Source organism: Filicampus tigris, chromosome 17 (assembly GCF_054856515.1).
Source record: "Filicampus tigris isolate MCC_2025a chromosome 17, RoL_Ftig_1.0, whole genome shotgun sequence".
Lineage (NCBI taxonomy): Eukaryota > Metazoa > Chordata > Actinopteri > Syngnathiformes > Syngnathidae > Filicampus > Filicampus tigris.
In genome coordinates this window covers 9,150,581-9,170,756 of record NC_141233.1, presented here as the reverse complement: position 1 = coordinate 9,170,756, position 20,176 = coordinate 9,150,581, and the positions used below count along the sequence as shown (strand labels likewise).

General features: G+C 40.9%; 4 protein-coding genes across 9 annotated transcripts in view; 1 reads left to right on the top strand and 3 right to left on the bottom strand.

Annotated features, from left to right (window-relative positions):
* The window catches only part of nyap1 (neuronal tyrosine phosphorylated phosphoinositide-3-kinase adaptor 1), a 40,612-nt gene extending 35,308 nt beyond the window's left edge, over window positions 1-5,304 (bottom strand). Inside the window, exons 1-3 of the mRNA XM_086056995.1 lie at window positions 4,132-5,304; window positions 3,893-4,033; window positions 2,186-2,277 (exon numbers count right to left, since the gene is read on the bottom strand). The gene's annotated coding sequence lies outside the window, so the exon portion shown is untranslated. The remainder of the gene's footprint in view (window positions 1-2,185; window positions 2,278-3,892; window positions 4,034-4,131) is intronic.
* Window positions 260-5,381, top strand: mogat3b (monoacylglycerol O-acyltransferase 3b). 4 transcript variants are annotated; one of them, XM_086057003.1, is made up of 8 exons: window positions 260-1,199; window positions 2,004-2,094; window positions 2,179-2,286; window positions 3,433-3,503; window positions 3,619-3,823; window positions 3,906-4,080; window positions 4,168-4,352; window positions 4,429-5,381. In XM_086057003.1, exons 2-8 carry the CDS (start codon window positions 2,013-2,015, stop codon window positions 4,581-4,583), a joined length of 981 nt encoding a protein of 326 aa, XP_085913129.1. In that variant the 5' UTR covers window positions 260-1,199; window positions 2,004-2,012; the 3' UTR covers window positions 4,584-5,381. The 4 variants fall into 4 exon arrangements, with proteins under 4 accessions (XP_085913129.1, XP_085913127.1, XP_085913130.1 ...); XM_086057001.1 differs by having other exon boundaries at window positions 1,997-2,094; XM_086057004.1 differs by having other exon boundaries at window positions 1,985-2,094.
* Window positions 5,382-5,457: 76 nt separating this feature from the next.
* On the bottom strand, window positions 5,458-15,816 carry srrt (serrate RNA effector molecule homolog (Arabidopsis)). Of its 3 annotated transcripts, none has more exons than XM_086056997.1 (21): window positions 15,220-15,816; window positions 13,572-13,651; window positions 13,001-13,122; window positions 12,682-12,810; window positions 12,459-12,602; window positions 12,050-12,238; window positions 10,541-10,710; window positions 10,273-10,451; window positions 9,839-9,946; window positions 9,597-9,744; window positions 9,359-9,504; window positions 9,206-9,267; window positions 8,670-8,748; window positions 8,395-8,586; window positions 8,134-8,301; window positions 7,909-8,062; window positions 7,320-7,513; window positions 6,183-6,339; window positions 5,961-6,050; window positions 5,781-5,880; window positions 5,458-5,676 (listed from the first exon to the last, which is right to left on the bottom strand). In XM_086056997.1, exons 2-21 carry the CDS (start codon window positions 13,638-13,640, stop codon window positions 5,601-5,603), a joined length of 2,676 nt encoding a protein of 891 aa, XP_085913123.1. In that variant the 5' UTR covers window positions 13,641-13,651; window positions 15,220-15,816; the 3' UTR covers window positions 5,458-5,600. The 3 variants fall into 3 exon arrangements, with proteins under 3 accessions (XP_085913123.1, XP_085913124.1, XP_085913125.1); XM_086056998.1 differs by having other exon boundaries at window positions 13,001-13,119; window positions 13,571-13,651; window positions 15,220-15,815; XM_086056999.1 differs by lacking the exon at window positions 13,572-13,651 and having other exon boundaries at window positions 13,001-13,119.
* Window positions 14,564-20,090, bottom strand: rnf167 (ring finger protein 167). Its single transcript, XM_086057000.1, has 10 exons — window positions 19,689-20,090; window positions 18,962-19,063; window positions 18,777-18,854; window positions 18,279-18,416; window positions 18,111-18,198; window positions 17,935-18,025; window positions 17,703-17,808; window positions 17,332-17,425; window positions 17,161-17,241; window positions 14,564-16,885 (listed from the first exon to the last, which is right to left on the bottom strand). The coding sequence occupies exons 2-10, from the start codon at window positions 19,040-19,042 to the stop codon at window positions 16,464-16,466; spliced, it is 1,179 nt and encodes a 392-aa protein (XP_085913126.1). The 5' UTR covers window positions 19,043-19,063; window positions 19,689-20,090; the 3' UTR covers window positions 14,564-16,463.
* Between the last annotated feature and the right edge of the window lie 86 nt (window positions 20,091-20,176).

The window sequence follows — 20,176 nt, the reverse complement described above, 5'->3', positions numbered from 1 at the left end:
GTTGCTGAATCTCCTAATGGGATGGAGGTTTACGGCTTTGACAACAACAAATATACGACTGTGAAAAGATCATTTATCTGTCTTCATTCCATACAGACATAAATCAATGAGGAAATTCTGCATTTTTGCAGTGCGTGTGTTGTTTTGCTTATTTGTGAACCATAACTGACAATGTGTGTGTGTGTGTGTGTGGGGGGGGGGGGGGTTGGGGAGGGCATGTGATTCACAAATTATTTTTTTTGTATACCTCAGTGTGTATGAGTTGAGGACAAAGAGGGCTGTCCATGGTCCTGAAAGTGAGGTCTTGTTTTCTGACTTTGCTCGTGTGATGTTCACACGCTGAACCGTGATTGGTCGTTACCCGAACCCTGAGCAAATGCGATGTCATTTTCAGTCAACGGTGAGTGGCAAAATTAGGTGGATTTTGCTGTTGAATTCTTCTTCCACAAACGCGATATGAATCAGAATGCCGTGTTCAGACCGCTGAGGCGGCATTGAACATATTATCGTCAAGGAAACGTTTAACTTGACTTCCCCTTTAAACTTCACAACATTGCTATATTTTTGTAAAATGTTGCTCTCTTAAAAAGTTTCTCCAAAGAGCAAACGTGAACCCCTGACGGTCACATTGTCTCAGGGGTGCAACAGGGGTTTTATAATAAAAGTGTTTGTATTTGGGACGTCTCGCAGGAAGGAAGTGTTACTTTTGACATTTGAAGTACGTTCAACTGAACCCGCCCTCAAGCAAGAGAAACATTACATCCTCCTGTTTCTGCACTGCTCAAAGACAAACTGTTTTAGTAACAGTAGTAGTATTTGTAAGGGGGGCATCAAGATAAAGAGTGTCTCTTTTGTAACCTTTGCCAGAATGTTGTCTGAGCCGCTTTGAAGTTAGATAATAACCACTCAATGTGGAATTTAGTGACCGGGAGCGATATGACGGGGAACAGACCGTGAAATCTTGTCGTCTCGCCAAAAGACATGACACACAAAACGACAACGTGCAATTAGAATTGAATTGAAAGTTGTTTTTTTTGTCCGTAGTACGCCGATTGCTCGTGTGACAAGGTATCGGGGGGGGAGTGGATTTGTTATCAGGAGCTTTTACACGATCCGGTCAAAGTGCACAGCGCATGACGTGGTTTTGCCGCATTGATCCATGAACATCCTTTCAAAAAGACGACAAAAGCAGTAATCAGGTAAAGTTCTTTGTTGGCTTTCTTGATTGGGGCATGTACTCGAGATTCCATGGAAGCCATTTGGATTCATATGATTGCTGTTATCAAGTTATGAAGGCTCTTTTCTGCTTTTGCCCGTGAGCTTATTGAGCAGGAAGTCAGTTGATGCTACTTTGGTCTTCTTTCAAATACCATACAGAGCACTTCTTCATGCAGAGGCAGTCACGTGTCATAAGCTTCTTTTCCCTTTAATGTATAGCAACTTCTTTTTTTAGTCACACACAGCATTATCTACCATATGATGTACTCTTCTTTAGTGAATGAAAGTCAGTCTGATGGTGTTCATGTTTAAAAAAAAAAACTTTTATTAAATATTTAAGCTCATTTGTTTGTTTCATTTGTCTACCGGTACTTTTGTTATTTTAAGTCGTCTATCGAGAAAAACGGTTAATAGCAAGGCTTTGTTTTTTTGTTTTGTTTTTTTACAAAATATATCTATTTGTGGTTGACACTTTAGCTAATTATATTTATCAGTTTATGTTTATTGTTTATAATCCTTTATGTATTTATGAGTAAGTGAAAAAGTTTACATTCCACACTAATGCTAAGGACATTTGTTTTTCTAGCTCGTGTTTCATCAGTGGTGTTTTTTTTCCATTCAATTCTGTTTGATTTTCGTGTGTGTGTCAATGAATGAGCTTGACAATAACTCTTATGTTTTTCACGCACTTCCTGTGACATTCATGTTTGAAAGATGCTACGAAAGCAAGCGATTTAATTTGAAAGTCATGTGGTGAATTTTTAAGAGACGCTAACAGCCCACAGGTTGTCGACATGTCGACGCCCAAAACTCAAAAGGAGGACTTAATAGAGGCCTTAAGTGTTCTACAATGGGTACTGACCTTTCTTTTCTTGGGTATGTTTCCGTCATCTGCATGTTTTTGCTATTGTTAGTGCACGCTCGCATTGCTTGTAAACTTCAGCTTGCAACCGTCTTCAGGGGTTACCTGCATCATCTTGATGGTGGGTCTGATGTTTACATCACTGTGGCTGCTTCCCACTCTGTACTTCATATGGCTTGTGATTGACTGGCAGACGCCTGAGAAAGGTACATGGAAATGACTGAGGTACACTGTAGGTGGTTATGGTTATTTTTCAACATAAAGTACCTTCACATGAGCTTTATCAGTTGGATTGGTTAGCATACAAACTTGAATAACAGATTTGCACACCATAATACATGCTATGGAATATAAGCAAAACAAGCAGAAACAGTTATCTTTATTTTCACTTTTGATGTGCACGGGGTGCGTTCAATGGCCGTCAACAAAACAGGACATCTTAAACGCAGGCGAGAAAAGACGATCAACGAACTAACCCTAACAAAGGTAACATTCCACCAAATGAGGGCAAAGTAATGCGGTTATTTGCTTTGACCTGAGCACAAAAACAGCAAATAGAGGAGGATAGGTTCCCCCCAAAAAACAACATTTTTCATTGTACATGTTTTTAATTATCACTGGAAAACCATTTTTTTGTTAACTGTATACCATTTGTCAACTAATTCAAACTTGATGTGCTTATTAGAAGTGGGTGAATTACTTTATTGGTTGAAAGAAATGGTGATTCTAATATATTGGCCTTCCCTGCAATATTGCTGTTTTTTTTGGGTTGTTTTTTTTTAAATCACTGAGATCATAGAAAACAAAATAGCAAAAATGACATCTTGGCATAGCTGTAAAATTCAAGCACTTGTTGAAGAATTGCTCTGATGTCATCATCTACACTGCTCAGAGCCACAAGGGCCCAGACTGAAGGATTCGGATCAAGCCAATGAGTTGTTTTAACAGGATAAAACACGTTAAAATTTGCAGGCGTTGTAAATAATACCACTTGCTCATAGATTCATAGCTTGGTTCAAAAGAGCTGTTCATTTGCATGGTATCTGGGGATGTATTACGCAATGTATTAACCCACATTATAAGCCTATTTCTTTTTTCTGGCAACGGTACCTCTCTCAGAATTCAGATGGAAATTCTGATGTGTAGTTTTAAGTATACAGTTCCAGAAATAAAGCAAATAAGCCATTCATACTGACATCCACACCTGTGGACAATTTTAAGAGTTAGGAGTTTTCCTAAAAATGCATCAGGTTGTCAGTTTTATTTAAAATCCATACAAAGAGCAACTATAAAATGATAATATTTTATTTCACCTAAATAAAACACTTCAATAACACAACATTGTCTATCAGGAGGCAGGAGAAAGCCATCCGTGAGGAGGTGGAAGGTTTGGGAACACTACAGAAACTATTTTCCTATCAAGGTGAAACACACCTTTGCATTTTTTTAATGCACATTCAACCTCTCACTACTCACAAAAAGTTTGCGCAAGACTCATCCACTGAAAAGTGACCACCTGGGTTCATTGTCTTGTTTAGCTGGTGAAGACGGCCGAGCTGAATCCAAACAAAAACTACATCCTAGGCTGTCACCCACACGGTATAATGAGCATCGGAGCCTTTGGCTGCTTCAACATTGAGTGTTGCGGCTTTTCCGAGGCTTTTCCTGGGATGTATGTCTCCCTGGCCATATTGGCCGGACTTTTCAGGATCCCACTCTTTAGGGATTACATCATGGCCGCAGGTACTTAACATCCCGATTGATTGTGTCAATAGCTCTATAAATACAAGTGAATGATGCTTATAGTCTTACTTTGTTTGAACAGGACTGTGTCCAGTTAGCAAGCCAAGCCTTGGCCACCTTCTGTCCAAGAGGGGCACAGGAAATGCTGTGGTGATTGTGATAGGGGGCGCTGCAGAGTCTCTGACCTCCCATCCTGGAGTACAAACCGTTCTTGTGAAGCACAGAAAAGGATTTGTCAGACTAGCGCTTGAGTATGGGTGAGGGGGGAAAAAAAACAAAACGACAACACTGGTCATGCTGGTACTCACCTGCAAGTAGTTTTTACATACTCTCATTTTCCGCAGGGCTGACTTGGTGCCCGTTTACTCCTTCGGGGAAACGGAGCTCTTCCAGCAGGTCACATTCCCAGAGGGCTCATTGGGTCGAAGGTTACAGGACCTGTTCAAAAAGATCATGGGTTTCGCCCCGTGTCTGTTCATCGGTGAGCGCTGGGCAGTTCTGCCCTCCAGGACTCCAATCACCACAGTGGGTGAGTGATCATTTCCCAAAAAGTGCAACTCGTGTGCTGCACCCGGTTCATTCCAAACCCTTGTCCTCATTTCAAGTGGGAAGTCCCATCCCTGTGCCCCAGCGCATCACACCCACCGAGGAGGAGGTCAACCACTATCATACACTGTACATGGATGCCCTGTCAAATTTATTCCACGAGCACAAGGTCAGATGTGGACTATCAGAGAGTCACAAGCTTTGTTTAATTTAGAGGTTTGACTTGCTCATGACCCGCTTCAGTGGACCAAGCGACCATGTGAGGGTGTTTAAAATGGAAAAAAATGATAATCCCTTCAACAGTACTGCTGTAAAATGTGAGAATTTAGAATGACCATGGTGTCAGGGAGGCCAAAATGTACCTCGGGGACATATTTAACATGGGGCAACTATGAACTATGGGCAACATAATTTTTGGATTGAATGACCACTGTACGACAACTGTTTCTTAAGGTGCGTAGTTTGAACACAATGATGCCTTACTTTGCCATATTTACCAAGTTTATATGACTATTCAGTATTTAAGATTTAATACACGGTTTCCACAGCATCATTTTAAATCAAATATGGTCATAATGTGCTTCACGTAACGATAAATGCCCATTTAGAGGAGTATTTAAGGAGGCAAAAAAAAACTTCAATATCTACTGATTTTGTAACAATTTTCACAGATGATATATTAGTTAGCTCTTGCAATGTGTTTATTGTACAGTGACTTGTGACACCCAGTACACGAGTGCATTTTTAAGACACTCCTTGACACGCTGAGGTGTGTTTTCTTAATAAACGACAAGGAGTAACCAAGTGCAATCCATTTCAGTAACATTTCTCATAACTATATACAATACTTGATGGCAGAAGACACGGCTGTAGTTCACATTTTACCCAGTAGAGGGCACCCTTTCCTCACAACTACAGCATTTGCAACCGGGGTTAGAGGGTTCACCAACCATACCGACTGAATATGAAAAAAAGCTTCACAAATCTTATTAAAAAGAAATGTTCAACAAAATGTTTTGGCTCACTCAATTCATTGTAGACTTTGATCGTTGCGGCACCCGGCTTGAGGCCTTGAATGTAGATAAATGTTAAGAGATGAGAGCTTTATTGGGTATCAAGTGTACATCAGAAGTTTGTTATACTTGCACAATCATTACAAGATAAAACGCAAACAAAAAGATAACAGTACATGTGGGCAAGAAATGAGGACTAACAGTGCCGAGGGAACCTTCTAAAAGAAGTCCACATCATCTGGTGCATCCAAGTCGCGGTATTCAATGATGTTTCGTGGATCGCCTCGTGACATTCTGAAATCAATAGGCAAGGGGAGAAGAAGAAAAAAAAGGCCCCAAATCATCATGAATACATGGGATTACATGGGTTCAGAGACCTCACAGAGTGGTGGTTTTACCTGACGTTGCGCGGTTTCCCAAGATAACCGCCTTGCCCACGGAAGTTGTCGTAGTTTCCTCGCCCCCCGCCAAAATGATTGGGAGGGTAAGGGGGTACGCCTGCAATTAGGAATGGGTGGAATTAGGCGTCACTATCCACAAATATGAAAAACTGCTAGCCACTCAATTCAAGAACATACCACCATAACCCATAAGTGGAGGCCGGGGCTGCGCAAAGCCCATTGGAGCCTGGGGACCTTGAGGAGAAAACGGCATTGGAGAAAGCAATCCTGTTGTAAAAAAAGACAATGAAAAAAAATGATCTCATATTGTTGGTAGCTTGTCGGGTGATCCTTTCCTTCAGTCCCCCTTTATGAACAACATTGTAGTCAGAAGTCATCAGTCAACTGCTGACAGCCTACCTTGGCCCGGAGCTGGAAGAGGAGGAAGTTTCATCTCCGGCAGAGACGGCCTCTTGGCATCCATCAGGAAATTGTTGAAAAACACCACCTCCTTTTTCACCTCTTCAATTTTTTCCCCGTGTTTGTTCAGGATGTGTTTTCGCACAAACTCTGGGCCCTGAACCAGTCAAACATGAATGAGAACTGGAATTACTGAGTGAACTCAATCAGGGGTGGGCCAATTTTGTGGTCCAGAGCTACATTTGATTTTGGGCAAGGTCACTCGTAGATGTGATTATTGCCAGCGGTGCACGTAACTGGTACGCATGCGCAACAGAAATCACTGATGAATACCGCAGTACCGCATGAAAAAAAACATGTGCACCCCTGATTACATTATTCTTCCTTTGTTACTTGTCAACGGACGCTGCAGCTGCTTGTTTACTTTCAAACTTAGCTTGTAGCAGACGTGCTTGTGATCAAGACGTCTCTGATCCACAGGTGAAAGACAATAGATTTTAATAATGGAATTTTTTTTTTATAGCAAATTAAATTAAAATTAACCATAATCAATTTGACAATAATTGAGTAAAAAAGTACATATAAATGTGTTTACTACTTTATTTTACTGTTCAATAGTATGTAATGGGATAAATGAGTCAAATGAGTAGGCGCAGACCATACTTTGCCCATTAATGCACTCAGTGATTCCCAAAGCGTGATAGAGTACCACTAACTACTAGTGATGTGTGCTCCATCTAATGGTATGGGGGGGAAACAAAATGAATAAAATGTTCCAACTGAATAAATGGTACAGTGGTTTCAACTTTTTTTTTTTTTAATTAATTTTTTTAATACAACTTCAGTTGTATTTGACTTTAGTCAATACATATGCATTTAATCATTTAGGAGCTGTTTGTTTTCAATTTATCTGCAAATACATTTGTATCGATTATTGTGTGAAAGCAGCGTTGATGTTTAAACTGTGCATAATGTTACAACGGCTGACTATAAAATTAAATAGACTTTTTTAGGAATAAAACCTCTACCTCATTTTTGATCTACGCTAAGGCCACATTTTAATGTGGGTCATGAGTGTGATACTAGGTGAACTGAGGGTTTTTTTTTTAGTTTTTTTTTAGGTGTGAAAAATGTTACCTTAAACTTCTTGCCGCTAAGAGGGCAGAGCCACTTGTCCTTTCCAAGCTCCTGCGTGTTGGCAGATATAAACTTCTCCACCTCCTCAGCGGGATCTTTGCGGCCCATCTTTGCCGCCTCTTCTTCGGACAGGGTTTCTTTTGTAGTATACAAAGTACTCAGCTTCTCCTCCAAGACCTTCTGCCATTGTTGCACTAGTTGAGACATGAGTAAGATTGCCTAATTGTCATTACAATATGAACAGAGGGAATCCTATTGAAAGCACACACGGTATTTAGCTTTTCTTGACATAATGTACATAAACACAAGAAGCCAATGAACGAGTCTATGCCCTTGCTTTTCTATGCGCGCATTAAAGCTACTACTGCAGGGGTGGCCAAGTCCAGTCCTCAAGAGCCACAATCCAGCCTGTTTGAGGTTTATCCCTACGGCAACACACCTGATCCAAATCATCAGCTCATCGGCAAGATGTGTTGCCGTAGGGATAAACCTCAAACAGGCTGGATTGTGGCTCTTGAGGACTGAACTTGGCCACCCCTTTACTGCCGCCTTCCCAGCATACTCGTGGTATGCTACACAAGGCACTGACCTTCTCCATGCGATATGCGGTTGGGAGGGACGGGCCCACGGACGTGGATCATGCCGCAGCGGTTCGGCATCTCGTCCTCACTCGGGTACTCACAGGCATTGTAGTAATCAATGGAATGCACAATGCGCAGATACAGAATCAAATGGTCCAAAACCTGAGCAAGGAAGAAACATTAGAAAGCATGCACTAAACCAACCAGGTAAGCCTGAAGTGTTCCAAACAAACCTTGGCAAGTTTCTCATCCTTCTCCACAGTCATCTCTGTTGAGTGGCCCTCCTTGACATTCTCTTCTTGATCCATCCCACCAGAGGAGCCCAGGAGCTCCTCCTCCTCAGCGCTCACCTCCTCTATCAGGTAATCAGTGATATTCTTCAAGATGGGATTTGGAGTCTTCTGAATTGACAAGCACAATTTCAAAGAATTACTACGGCAATCTGAGATCTTCTTCTAACGATTGGTGCGTAAAAACACAACACTGTGAATTACTTCTGTGCTTTGGCCCTCTTCCTGGGGCGCGTTGCACCACAGGTCTCCTTTCTCGTCCAGGGAGTGAATGAGCTTGGCAGCCATTTTGATGTCGTTGCGAAGCACCTGCTTGTGCTGCGTGATGCCGTTCACATTGCGCACCCTCCGCGCAAGGTCTCTGTTCACACTGGGGGCCAACTCACAGTCGCGCGGCTGTGAAAGGTCACAGTCGAGATGGTTAACAATCCAACACAGAAAAGCAAGAGCAATTGCGGATAGGCATTCACTTCACTTACACGGATGTTCTGAAGATTCCAGCAGACCTCTTTGATGTTGACACTGCGGTCAAAAGTTACCCAGCAGCGTCTGTAAAACCTGTAAAAGCATTCAGTTTAGTTTGAAACGGGCATTTTATTTTTTTAGCACGGTTAGACACAATTTAAGGTATGTGGGGGGAAAAAAACTACCAAAAAAAGCCAGTCAACCAAGCACTTTCAACCCTAAATGAAAACACTCGGAAGAACTATGGAGCAGACGCTCCCACTCATAAGGCCACGCCTCGACTTTTGGCTTAAATACACTTTATATAAGCAGGTTATTTACCGGTACATTCTCTTTTATATAAATACATATTACCATCATGTGCTTCATTTCTTTACGCAAAACATTGAGAAAAAATGTGTTTTTGTTTTAACTGAGTTACCAGCTTGCTCAAGGAACAAATTAAACTTGTAAGTTAAAGTAACCCTGAATAGGAAGGAACACTAAGAAACACAACGATTCAAATAAACATTGTAAAGAAAGCGTACAAGTATGCTTTCACACGACTAACCTGCGCTCTGGATGGGGGTCAGCCAAGCAGACGCGAAGGAAACCAGGGTAGCGGCGACACAGCTAATAAGTGGATAAAAAAAAAAGGTCAGAAGAGTATGTTGAAAGCAAATGTACAGTCAATAAAGAGTAATGAGTCTATGGATCAACTCACAGCTACAATCTCAGCCTTGGAAATGGTGGGCGCGATGCTCCTCATGAAGAGTGAGCAAGTCTTGTGGAGTGGTCGCGGTCGAGGAGTGTCATCTTTAACCTTTTTCTCCACTTTGTCCTCCTCTGCATTCTGCTTTGGTTGTTCCTCTAAACCATTCAAGGAGATACCACAGATTCTTGTGTGAGCGAGTATGTGGCACATATCTTAGAACGCTTTCTCACTATATGGGATTTCTCACCTCTACCTTCCTCTTCCTTATTTTTATCTTTTTTCTTCACCGACTTTTCAGAGCAAACCGAGTTTGAATCGGATTCGGAGTCAGAGTCACTTTCAGAAGCGCTGGCTTCGTCGTCGCTGTCTCCGCTGCGCTTCCTCTTTCTCCTCGGCTGGGGAAATCGTAGGAAGATAGTGGCAGAACATGTGAGAGGCATGTGAGACATTTCTGCTTCATGCTAGAAAGTTGGTGAAGGTGACACAAACCTTCTTGGGTTCCGGTATTTCTTCTTTGGCTGCTTCTTTCGCTGCCTCCTCTTTGACATCATCGCCTCCTGCAGCCATCTTCTCAGCGGAGACTGAATCGCTCTCATCCTTTGAGACGTTTTGACAGTCGACATTAGGGCGTGGCCATTTTGAAATGCTGTGACATTTGCACTGACTGAAGAATTCTGATCAGTTTTCAGATTTGCCCTCATGCAGAAAACGCATTACTATGCCTACTTGTCCATGTTTCTCAAGTAAAAAGTGAGGCTGAAGTCCGTCCGTCTGCTTGTTTGCATAAAGTAAAATAAATGACCTTTACCTGACTTAACAATATAATAACTTAAAACTGTTAATTCAACGATCAAATCACAATATCCCCCTTTGACAACGCAACAGATAAGCTGTCCGGTGGACACGACCAAAATGAAACATACTCTCTCCTTCTTGTCTTTCGCCACTGAAGCTTTGCTGTCCCCATCCATGTTCTTGTGATGGTCGCTCTTGGGAGGTTCGGCTCCACCAGATGCCGATTTCTCCCTTTCTTCCTCCTCCTCAGAAGGCAATTCCAAGATGCGGAGATCATGGTCTGTCCCTCCTTCCATCTTTATCACAGCTGCAAGCAGGCAAGAGGGGGGAATTGTGCAGGTCCCAACACAGAATTGTCATCCCGCAAAGCACAGATGCGCAAGACAGAGTCCTCACCCGCATCCAGGACCTTGATGATTGCTGGCGTCTGTTCAATGTCCAACGAGAGGTTATCAAACCAGCCGTTCTCCATCAGAAACATGAAGACATTCAGGCGGTTGTTCAGAGCTCTCAATGCCTCCGACTTGAGCCGGGTGGCCTCCTCTGGGTGGTACTTGGACCTGAACCTGTGTCCAGAGTTGGGGGTCCACAAAACAGCAGGGAGGAATGGCGAGGGGCGGGATGTACGGGATGCAGAAGTTAGAAAGCACGGAATTAGACTCAAGTCAGACTCAGTATGGTACAATTGCAAAAAAATCAATTGACATCATTTTGCTGGAAATTTTGAAAGTGCAAAATCAAAATCAGTGGATTCAAATATACAAGATGAATTAATACAATCCTTGATGAATTAATATAATCCTTGTTTAAAGTCTTACATGTTCAGAATGTGATTTAACAACTGTTAAACATTAGAAAATCTGAAGATCAACTCACCACAACAGAAGAAAATTACAGCACAAAAAAAAAAAATCACATTATTGAAGTGTTCATTGAGTGAACTACAGTTACCTTGTGTTCTGCCACTTTATTAACAAAATATATACAGAGAGGTCTCTTCTGTAAGAATGGGCTCCACTTCACCCCATTGGTGTTTCTGTATACACGTATTGAGTTTAGGGATTCGATTTGGTCCAAATAGAAAAAGAAAATGGTGGAGGAAAAAGCCGAAAACAAGAAAACTCCTACCGCGGGAGACTAGTTGACCTATCTATCTAAAAGCCCTGGTACTGTGTGTCTAAGAGCAACTGCATTGTGCGCAGTGCATGCCCTTGCTATCTAAGACGGATTCTTGCAGACTTCCACTTTTCCTTGAGAAAGACACGCCGTGGTAGTGGGGATGAAGGGAGGAAAATGGTTATGTCAAAACACAACAAATTTGCATGAGGCCTGTGAAACAAGTATAATACGCATTAACTGGAAAAACGTTGAAATATTGAAAATCAACCCAAGTGCTTTGAACAATGATTTATGGTGACTTCCGTTTGGAGTACTGTGTCGCTTGTTTGGGAAGGGATGCTGAACTGGTGCTACAGGGAGGGGAATTTGTCACATATTGAAACCTGTTTTTAAACATGAAGTATTTAGTGCACCAACTGCAACTAGTGTAGAATTTGGGTTGATTTTCTCACAAGTCAAAAGGTAAATTGTGGGCATGTTCCTACAGCCTGGGCGCAACAGCAAGTCAAGTTAATACTAAACAAATTGGACTATTGAATGATTAAGTGCCTAATAAGCATTGGTAGTGTAAATTCTTCATGCATCAGCAACACAATACAGAATTAACTTTACAATATATGCACCCACTACAGGACCAGGCCAACACACTATACTACATAAATCATATCTATGTATGGTGATCACAATTAGCATACTTATGGAGATTCTAGCAACGCAATATATTAACGACAACGCTACCAAGACTTACAATTGAGACAATTAAAGACAAGAGAATTCGGACCGTACCACTCTTCATCTTTATGAGCCAAAAAGAATTCTTGCATCTGTTGCCGGCGATATTCAAGCTTGTAATCGTTGTAGCGCTTGACCGCTTCAGTCTCATCCACGGAATCATCCAGCGAAATCAGGAACTCCTTAAAACTCTTCATGATTGGTGGGGGTGGACCAAAATCTATGTCATGGATGTTCCCGAGCCTGACGAAAGATGAGAGAATCCTTTTAGTGGCTGAATGGACAGAAGAGGAAATGTAGTAGTTCTATTTCCTTTTCATTAGTTGCCTGATAAACAATTTGCTTAAATGTATTTCCCAATACAAATAGAATAATACGCAGGGTGCACAGTCACGCAAATCAAGATTTCTTCCCTCCCATGTTTCATTTGACCAGTTCCTTCAGTACCATTCAAGTCTCTCACCTAGCCTGAATGGGAATACCGTGATGAGGCTGCATGAGATGCATGTCTGGGTGCGCCCACTGCTGTGGGGGACCGTAACTGGGCCCCCCTCCTCCATAGCCCATGTCGTATCCACCACGGTAGGGATCTCCACCGTGGTCATCCCTGGCAGGTAAGATTAAGGAAATAATGAAGGAAATCAAATGTAAATAATCAGTGAGGAATGGGGCTCAACGAAACTCACCAGTCTCTTCTCATGCGTTTCTGCTGGGGACTCATGTCATGTCTGGGTGGGGTGAATCTCTCCCTACGACCTCTGTCATAATCCCGGTATTCTCCGCGGCTTCTCCGTTCCCTGCCTCTGTCCCACTCTCTGGCACGTCGGAGCCAACAAAAAGGATGAATGACACGAGGGAGTTATTCAGGGTTCAAATAACAATTGATAACTTCAAATCATAGATGTGAGAAGAAAGAAATTAATTATAATTCTGGAATCTGAGTCCAGATTTTACTAGAGCCTTGTCAGGAACTATTTAGAGTGAGTTTAAACATATGTGACTTACCTGTCATTCCACTCATCTCTATGTCTGTCTTCTCTCTCTCTGGAACGATCGTAGTCACTCCTTTCCCGTCTGAATTTGTCCCTTCTTCTGCGATCGTACTCGTCGTCACTGTCTCCCATCTCCGTTAACAGTAAAGCAAAAATCAGACAAAATTGAGCGCGTAGCCTGTCTAGTGATTATTATACGAAGTAAGCATTGAGATACAAGGACAAATAACTAAATCATTGAGTCAGACGGCGCAGTAGACCCGGTGAAATTAGCGTGCTATGCTAACACGGAGTCCTTTGTCGGGAGCAACGAGTTCATTTCCTGTCAGAATTCTGTTATGTTATTTGAAATAACATTAAGTAACACAACGTAGACAACAATAAATGTATTACTCAAGTCTAGTTGAAAACGAGCAACACATACGTTCTTTAATTACGTCGTAGTGTTAGTAAACGTTACCAAGGCTGATATCGAGCATGAGTTCTAAGGCTACATTAGCCAGAAACCAAACAAACATTTACTTTGGAGACGAGCATTATTCAAACTACATGAGGGAAATGTTGGTGGGAATAAAGTCTCTACCTCTTAAAATGAAATATTGGGTACTCTTGCTTGTCCTCGTTGTCTTTAGGTTTCCGGTGGTCTTCTTCATGTAGGTTTATCCTTTATTTAAAAAAATAAATAAACAAAAACAGCAAGGTGCACGTTAACGCCACCTGCCGCCTGGAGTGTAAACTGACGTCCTGGTATACACTGTACTGTACTGACAAGTTATATTCTGGCAAAAACATTTTTGCGAATATTGTTTCCTCAAACAGCTTGAACAAAAATTACGAACAATTGGTGTTGCAATTAAAGGCGCAAAAATAGATGCAGTAAACTGAAAAGACGAAGACTCAAACGAATCCCGATTAGTGATAATCTGGAATAAGAATTATAAATTCAAAAAGCAAAACTATTTCTTTTCAAGCGTTTTTTTAATTTGATTAACATAATTGTAGTCTATATTATGCGTATACAAACAAACAAGTTACAACCTAATAACATACTAACAAGGCCAATCTTTGCACGGCTCTACATGAAGAGTCAAAGTCATGACAAAGTACATGACAAAGTAAAATGTACATGAAGATGCTTCTGCCTGTATTCCCTTTTGGACAATATGTTTATTATGTTTGGTGAGGAAATGGCTTGTTGTGAAAATATGACTGAATAAATTGATAAACTGGGGAAAAAATTAGAGGTGTTATGGTTTTAGAGAGGTGCAACAATTAATCAACAACTAATTGATAAACAAATTAATCAACAACTATTTCAATAATGAATTAATAGCTTAGAGACATAGTTTTAACATAGAATTACCCAAATCCTAGGAATTTCAGTCTCTCACCAGTAAATATGTGCATTTTCTGCACTGTCAATCGGAAAGAATGTCTTGATTTTGAATAAAGGGTCCAAAATGTTTAACTGATTCATCGATTAATCGGGACAAAAATTGACACAATAACCAATTATTACAATTGTTGGTTGCAGCCCTATGGCTGGATAAAAAAATGCCAATAATCACATAGGGAATTGTATACATTTTCAATTTAATCTCTCATTAAAGCATTAAATTGCTGCTTCCCATTGAGTGTGACATTCCTCCGCATCATCACATTTTCATCATAAACTGTACTTAACATTTCAAATGTATTGAAGTCTGACAATCACACATTCTAAAAGACAGGAAATGTGGGATTTGGATATTAGTCTGTTAAAATGAATATATTAAAAAGCAAGCAAATATATTACTGATTATGGCCTTACAAGCAAACAAGAATACCACTCTTAAATGGCTTTGTAGTTGATTAAACTGTAGTACATGACGTTTAAATGGTCAAACGAATATTTAAACATGTCAGTCAATCAAATGGAAAACTCTGAATTCCATGTTTTTGACAGAGGAAAAAAAACTAACAATGTACAGTTGCACATAATCAAGCATCACAAAGAAATTAAATAGAAACGCCCTCCTTAAAACAGAATCAAGCTGTGACTACAACGTCGTGACTACGATGAAGTGCATTTACACGAAGAAGCAAACCAGTCTTAAAGGTTAAAAAAAAAAAAAAAAACATTTTTACGTTTAAATAAGCAGCCTACAGCCCATCCAGACCAATGTAGGGGAACATGACACTAAATGTCTTGTGTGTGCAAATTCAGTATGACTAACACTATCCATTACTCACACTTAAGGAGGCGAAGGACCTCTACTTCATTGTGGGGTGGAAAAAAATGTTTGCAGTACAAAGAAAATAACACAAAAACTAGGAGTGTGACCCTTTAGTTACTGAACATGAAACATGTACACAAAGGCCAAATTAAGGCAATGTGTTTGTCCTATACTAATTCCACTTAAAATAGTTCTCAAATTAGAGCTTCATCCCACACTGGAATTGCAAAAACTCTATGTGGGGAGATGAACAAACTGCGCTCGCTTAACAAGTGGCCACACCCATGGAAAAATGTTGTCATACGTGTTACCATTACAGTATTATCTCTCATGATGCAATCACAGTTTTCTTTGCAAGCGAGCAGCTTTGCTTTTCCTCTTATGTGCAAGTATGCGACAAAAAGGTGACATCGAATAACGTACTTGATCATGGTCCAAAAAAATACCTTTTAACATAGGCACACTGCACAGAAGCTCATCAGACACATTTGGGGTTGGGGGGTGGGCTGCATTTGACAAATAACATTGACATTGTTATCAATATCTCGACACTTTACAACCCCATAACCCATCTACCCCCTTATTCACAAATCAGAATTTGTTTAAAGCGAACATATTTAAACCAGGGGTGTCCATGTTTTAGATGTTTCCCTCCTCCAGCACACCTGATTTAATTGATCAGAATCGTTATCAGGCTTCTTCAGAGCTTGCTGATGAGATTCAAGTGCCGGAGGAGGGAAACATCTACAAAATGCAGGATAGTGGCCCTCGAGGACCGGATTTGGACACCTTTGGTTTAAACTCATGTTTTTGATCATTAATAATATAAATGTCACAGAGCAATCGAACTATGTGCATTGCATATTATTGTGTGAGAGTAAGAAAATTTCAAATATGCAACGCAAGACACATGAACCGGACGGACTACCGCATAAAGAAATCAGAAGAGAAGAGCGGGTGCCCTTGCTTCTATTGACGTGGAAGCTTCAACTTCGCACAAGGTGGATATGAGCTCAGAATTCAATCAAACTAAGACTAACACCAACTTCTTTCAGTCTTTATCAATGTGCGCAGATTTCGATGTGCTTGTTCATAATGATGGTTGTGAGCGAAACTGATAAATTTGTGTGATGGTAGGACGAACCAGTGTGTGGTTAAAAGAGGAAAAAGTACTTATTTGTAGTGTGCTAAATGGCAAGAACAGCAAAGGTTGTGACAGAAAGGCCCTTTTCATGTTATGTCATCTCGACGTCCCGGCCCTCAGATGTGAACTGTGCCCCTACCAATCAGCTGAGCGGTGTCAGCGTCAACATGGTGCCGCTCATCTTCTGTGCCATTGCTTTCTGAGTCCGTGTCCTCCTGGGGGGAATAGTAGCCTTCGTAACCCAGGACGGGGGAGTTGTCTTGAGCCGGCGAGGCGATGCACTGAGCGGTGGTCACCGTGGTGGCGGAATACACCCCCGGACTCCCAGAAGGGGAACCCTGGTTCGATGCGCGGAGCAGAGGGGTGCGCTCCGAGTCAGGCTCGCCCTCCGTTCCTCCTCCTTCTCCACGGCCACCGGTTTCCTCCTCGGATTCGGACTCGGAGTGCTCGGGGTTGCTGCGAGTGACTCGCTGTTTGCACACGGGGCACGTTTTCTTGGTCTGGGTCAGCCACGGGTCCACACACTTGCAGTGGTAGGCTACAGAGAAATAGTTTGGAGAATTTGGGAAAGCCTTGGAGAATGACATGATGGCACCGCACCCTCCCTATGTCAACAACTGTAATTCCCAATTCCATTGATCCAGCACTTAATTTACCTAAAATAAGATGTTTTATTCATAAAAAAAAAAAAAAAAAATAGGATCATTCAAATGAAACTCAAGCATGTGTTAATCACTGAATCACGATATCCAGGCTATAAAATGAATCAGTGAGATGCACACTGAGGTTCAAATAAAAAAAATATATATTTACCATGCGAACAAGGTAAAACCCGCAGTTTGTCTCCTTCTTCATACTCGTCTAAGCATATGGCACAAACATCATAGTCATCCCCTGGAATAAAAAGGAACATGTTTTAGACTTTAAGAAAAAAAAAAAAATACAAAATAAACATATTATTTCTACTTTTTTTTTTTTTTTTACCTTTAGTGAATTTGTGAGTAGGAATCCGCTTCAGTTGTTCCTTGGACAAGCGGTTTTTCCTCATTCTTTTTCTGTGCTGTGTACAGCGTATAACCTGAAAAACAACATTTTAAAGCTGTGCAAATACAACCAGAAATTGGATTTTGTGTTCAGCAGAAGGGTGCCAGACAAAAGGTCTGAGTCAGGGTTATTGACTTCAAATATGTAGGACTGAGGAAATAGTGTATCTGTAATATGTTCACAGCTAGACATCCTCATGACAATGTTTCATGTACGAATGTAACAGGCCCGTAAAAAAATTAAAAACCTCAGTCGTAAAGGTACCCTTCAAGATTCATAAAGTAATGTGGACTGCTCGTGATAATACTCACCAAGATAATAAACATCACAATGATGATCATGGCAACCACACCGGTGAAGGGAATAAGGTAGTATGAAAGTGGGAAAGCAAACTCTGGCCTGAGAATCACAAAGGCTCTGCAATTTATAATAATAATAAAAAATTAAAACCAACCATAAGAGACTTTGCAAGCACTAATTTGTCTTTCATATATGTTATTCTTGCAACTACATAGCTACAGTATGTATTTTTGCAATCAGTACCCTTGTTCTGGAATTATGAAATTCTTGAGAACTTGTGAGGCATAGTAGCTGGTAAACACGGAGGGGATGTCAATCTCCTCTGCGATGGTATCTAAAAGTACAACAACAACAAAAAGACTGAGGAATAATGAGCTTCTTAAATACGATTAGCCAAGTAATCTGTTAAAACTACATACCATTGCTGTAGTTCATATTGAGCAAAGAATCGGAGTACATGTTGTGAACGATTGCAGCACTGTAGCCAGCTTGCTGTGCATGCAGGACCTTTAAAAAGTGTCCCTCACATTAATTCAACTTGCCGCCACAAAGACTCTGATGCCTGTAAAGCTAGAAGCATTACTGACCTTTCGATCAAAATTGCAATCATAGCGTCTGATGAGAGCTATGAATTTGGTGATGTTGGCATCATAAAATGGTGGCAGTGGAGGAGGAGGGTCGATTGTTGCACAGCCATTAAGAGGACGGGACACCACTAAAACTCCCTTTGAGATCAGGACAAACATTCTATTAAATCATTGTTTCCAACGTTACTGAACGATTTTGCTTTTGAAAATCTCACAGCACACCGCCAAACAAAAATGGTGGATACTCATCTTAATTATGTAGCTCTGGCCGTCTTTTTAAAAAGCATTTAATTGTTCTGCCTAGCACTATATGTCGCTGGCGTAAACAGATTATTTGTAGTGAATGAATATTTTCAGACCAATTAAGTGAAAATGGATTATTTCCATCTGATCATCTCTAATTGCACACTAATGTGCTATGTCAGTGGTTGGAAACAAGGCATTAAACTGACTGCTGTATTACACATATACAGTACATTGTTCCCTACATTTCCTCACCATGATTCCTTCCTTAGGAAGTGGCGATCCAAACAACGCGGGTAGATCCTCAAACAGCATGGTCATATTTCTATAATGCTGCCAAAACATTACAAAAAAGACACACACACAAGGTTGCATCCAGGTACTTTTGATGAATCATATATAGGCAAGTATGTGTGCTAATACAGAACAGCTTTACTTACAGCATAGATATATGCATGTGTGAGCGAGGGAGCAATGCAGCAGAAAGTGATGGAAAGGAGAGTTAAACTTTGCTGAAGCATCCTTGGATGGTTGTAGTTACACTAAAATGAGAGAGAACAAAACATTTTTAGGGAATACGAAAGGCAAACTTGATAGATTGATTGATTGATTCAGTCTGAAGATCATCCCACAATTTGGTTTTAAGTAATCTTGTGTTAAAATATGTATGCATCAAACTACATTCCAACTTGTGACTAACTTCACGTACTAAGATAAAAAAGCAAAACAACATTACAAAGGGTGATAATTTGATTAAGTTTTCGGATCCCCGCGAAACCTTGTGAGGATACGCGGATTGTTATAATGATAATGGATGGATGGAAGTTTTAGATTCAAACAGACGAAACAACAGTTTTCTACCCATGCAGATTCCATTCGTTGTTCGACAATTATACATAGTTTTTGTTTTTGTGGGGACTATTATACATACTGAGGTACATTTGTAAAAACGTAATTATTGTGTGTGGCTGTCAACAGGAAGTGCAGTGCTACCCACAAATCCAAATTAAATCATGTTAATATTGAACTCGCCAGCTTGAGGGTTCCGCATCGGAACTAAAAAAAAACGAAATAAATCGGGCAGTCATTTGCACAATTCATTTTCCCGTTGTCTATGTTCACCCAAACACGGGAAGTGGTTAGCGTAGTGGCTAGTTAGCTACTTACCTCGATAATTCGTTAATCGCGGCACCTTTAACATTGGTCCCAGGTTTCCCCTTTGTTTTCTAACATGTCACTGTGTAAAATCATGTGTTACTTGACAATCGAACAGCCGATGTATGTCCGTGTACGGGAAAGCGATAGTCAAGAAGGATTAGCGCTAGCTGATGCGCGACTTGTTTTGGTAAATGTTATCCTTTACGCGACAGAGTACCTGATGTCTACGATACAGCACTTATGCACGTAATAGCATACGGTTGAGAGAATATAGTATGACGATTTGTTCATCTGTCATAAAAACGACAAGATAGCTCAGTTGTCTGAAGTTGCGTTCACTTGCTACTTGGTTGTTTTGTTTGTTATTGCGAGCTGGATTCAGCCTTGGCTCTTCATTGTTTTAACATAAATTGACTCACGTAAGCGTTGTGCACCACAGCGCATCTAGCGGATATATGTGGAAAAAGCCATTGTGGTCCCGATTTTAACTTTTTTTT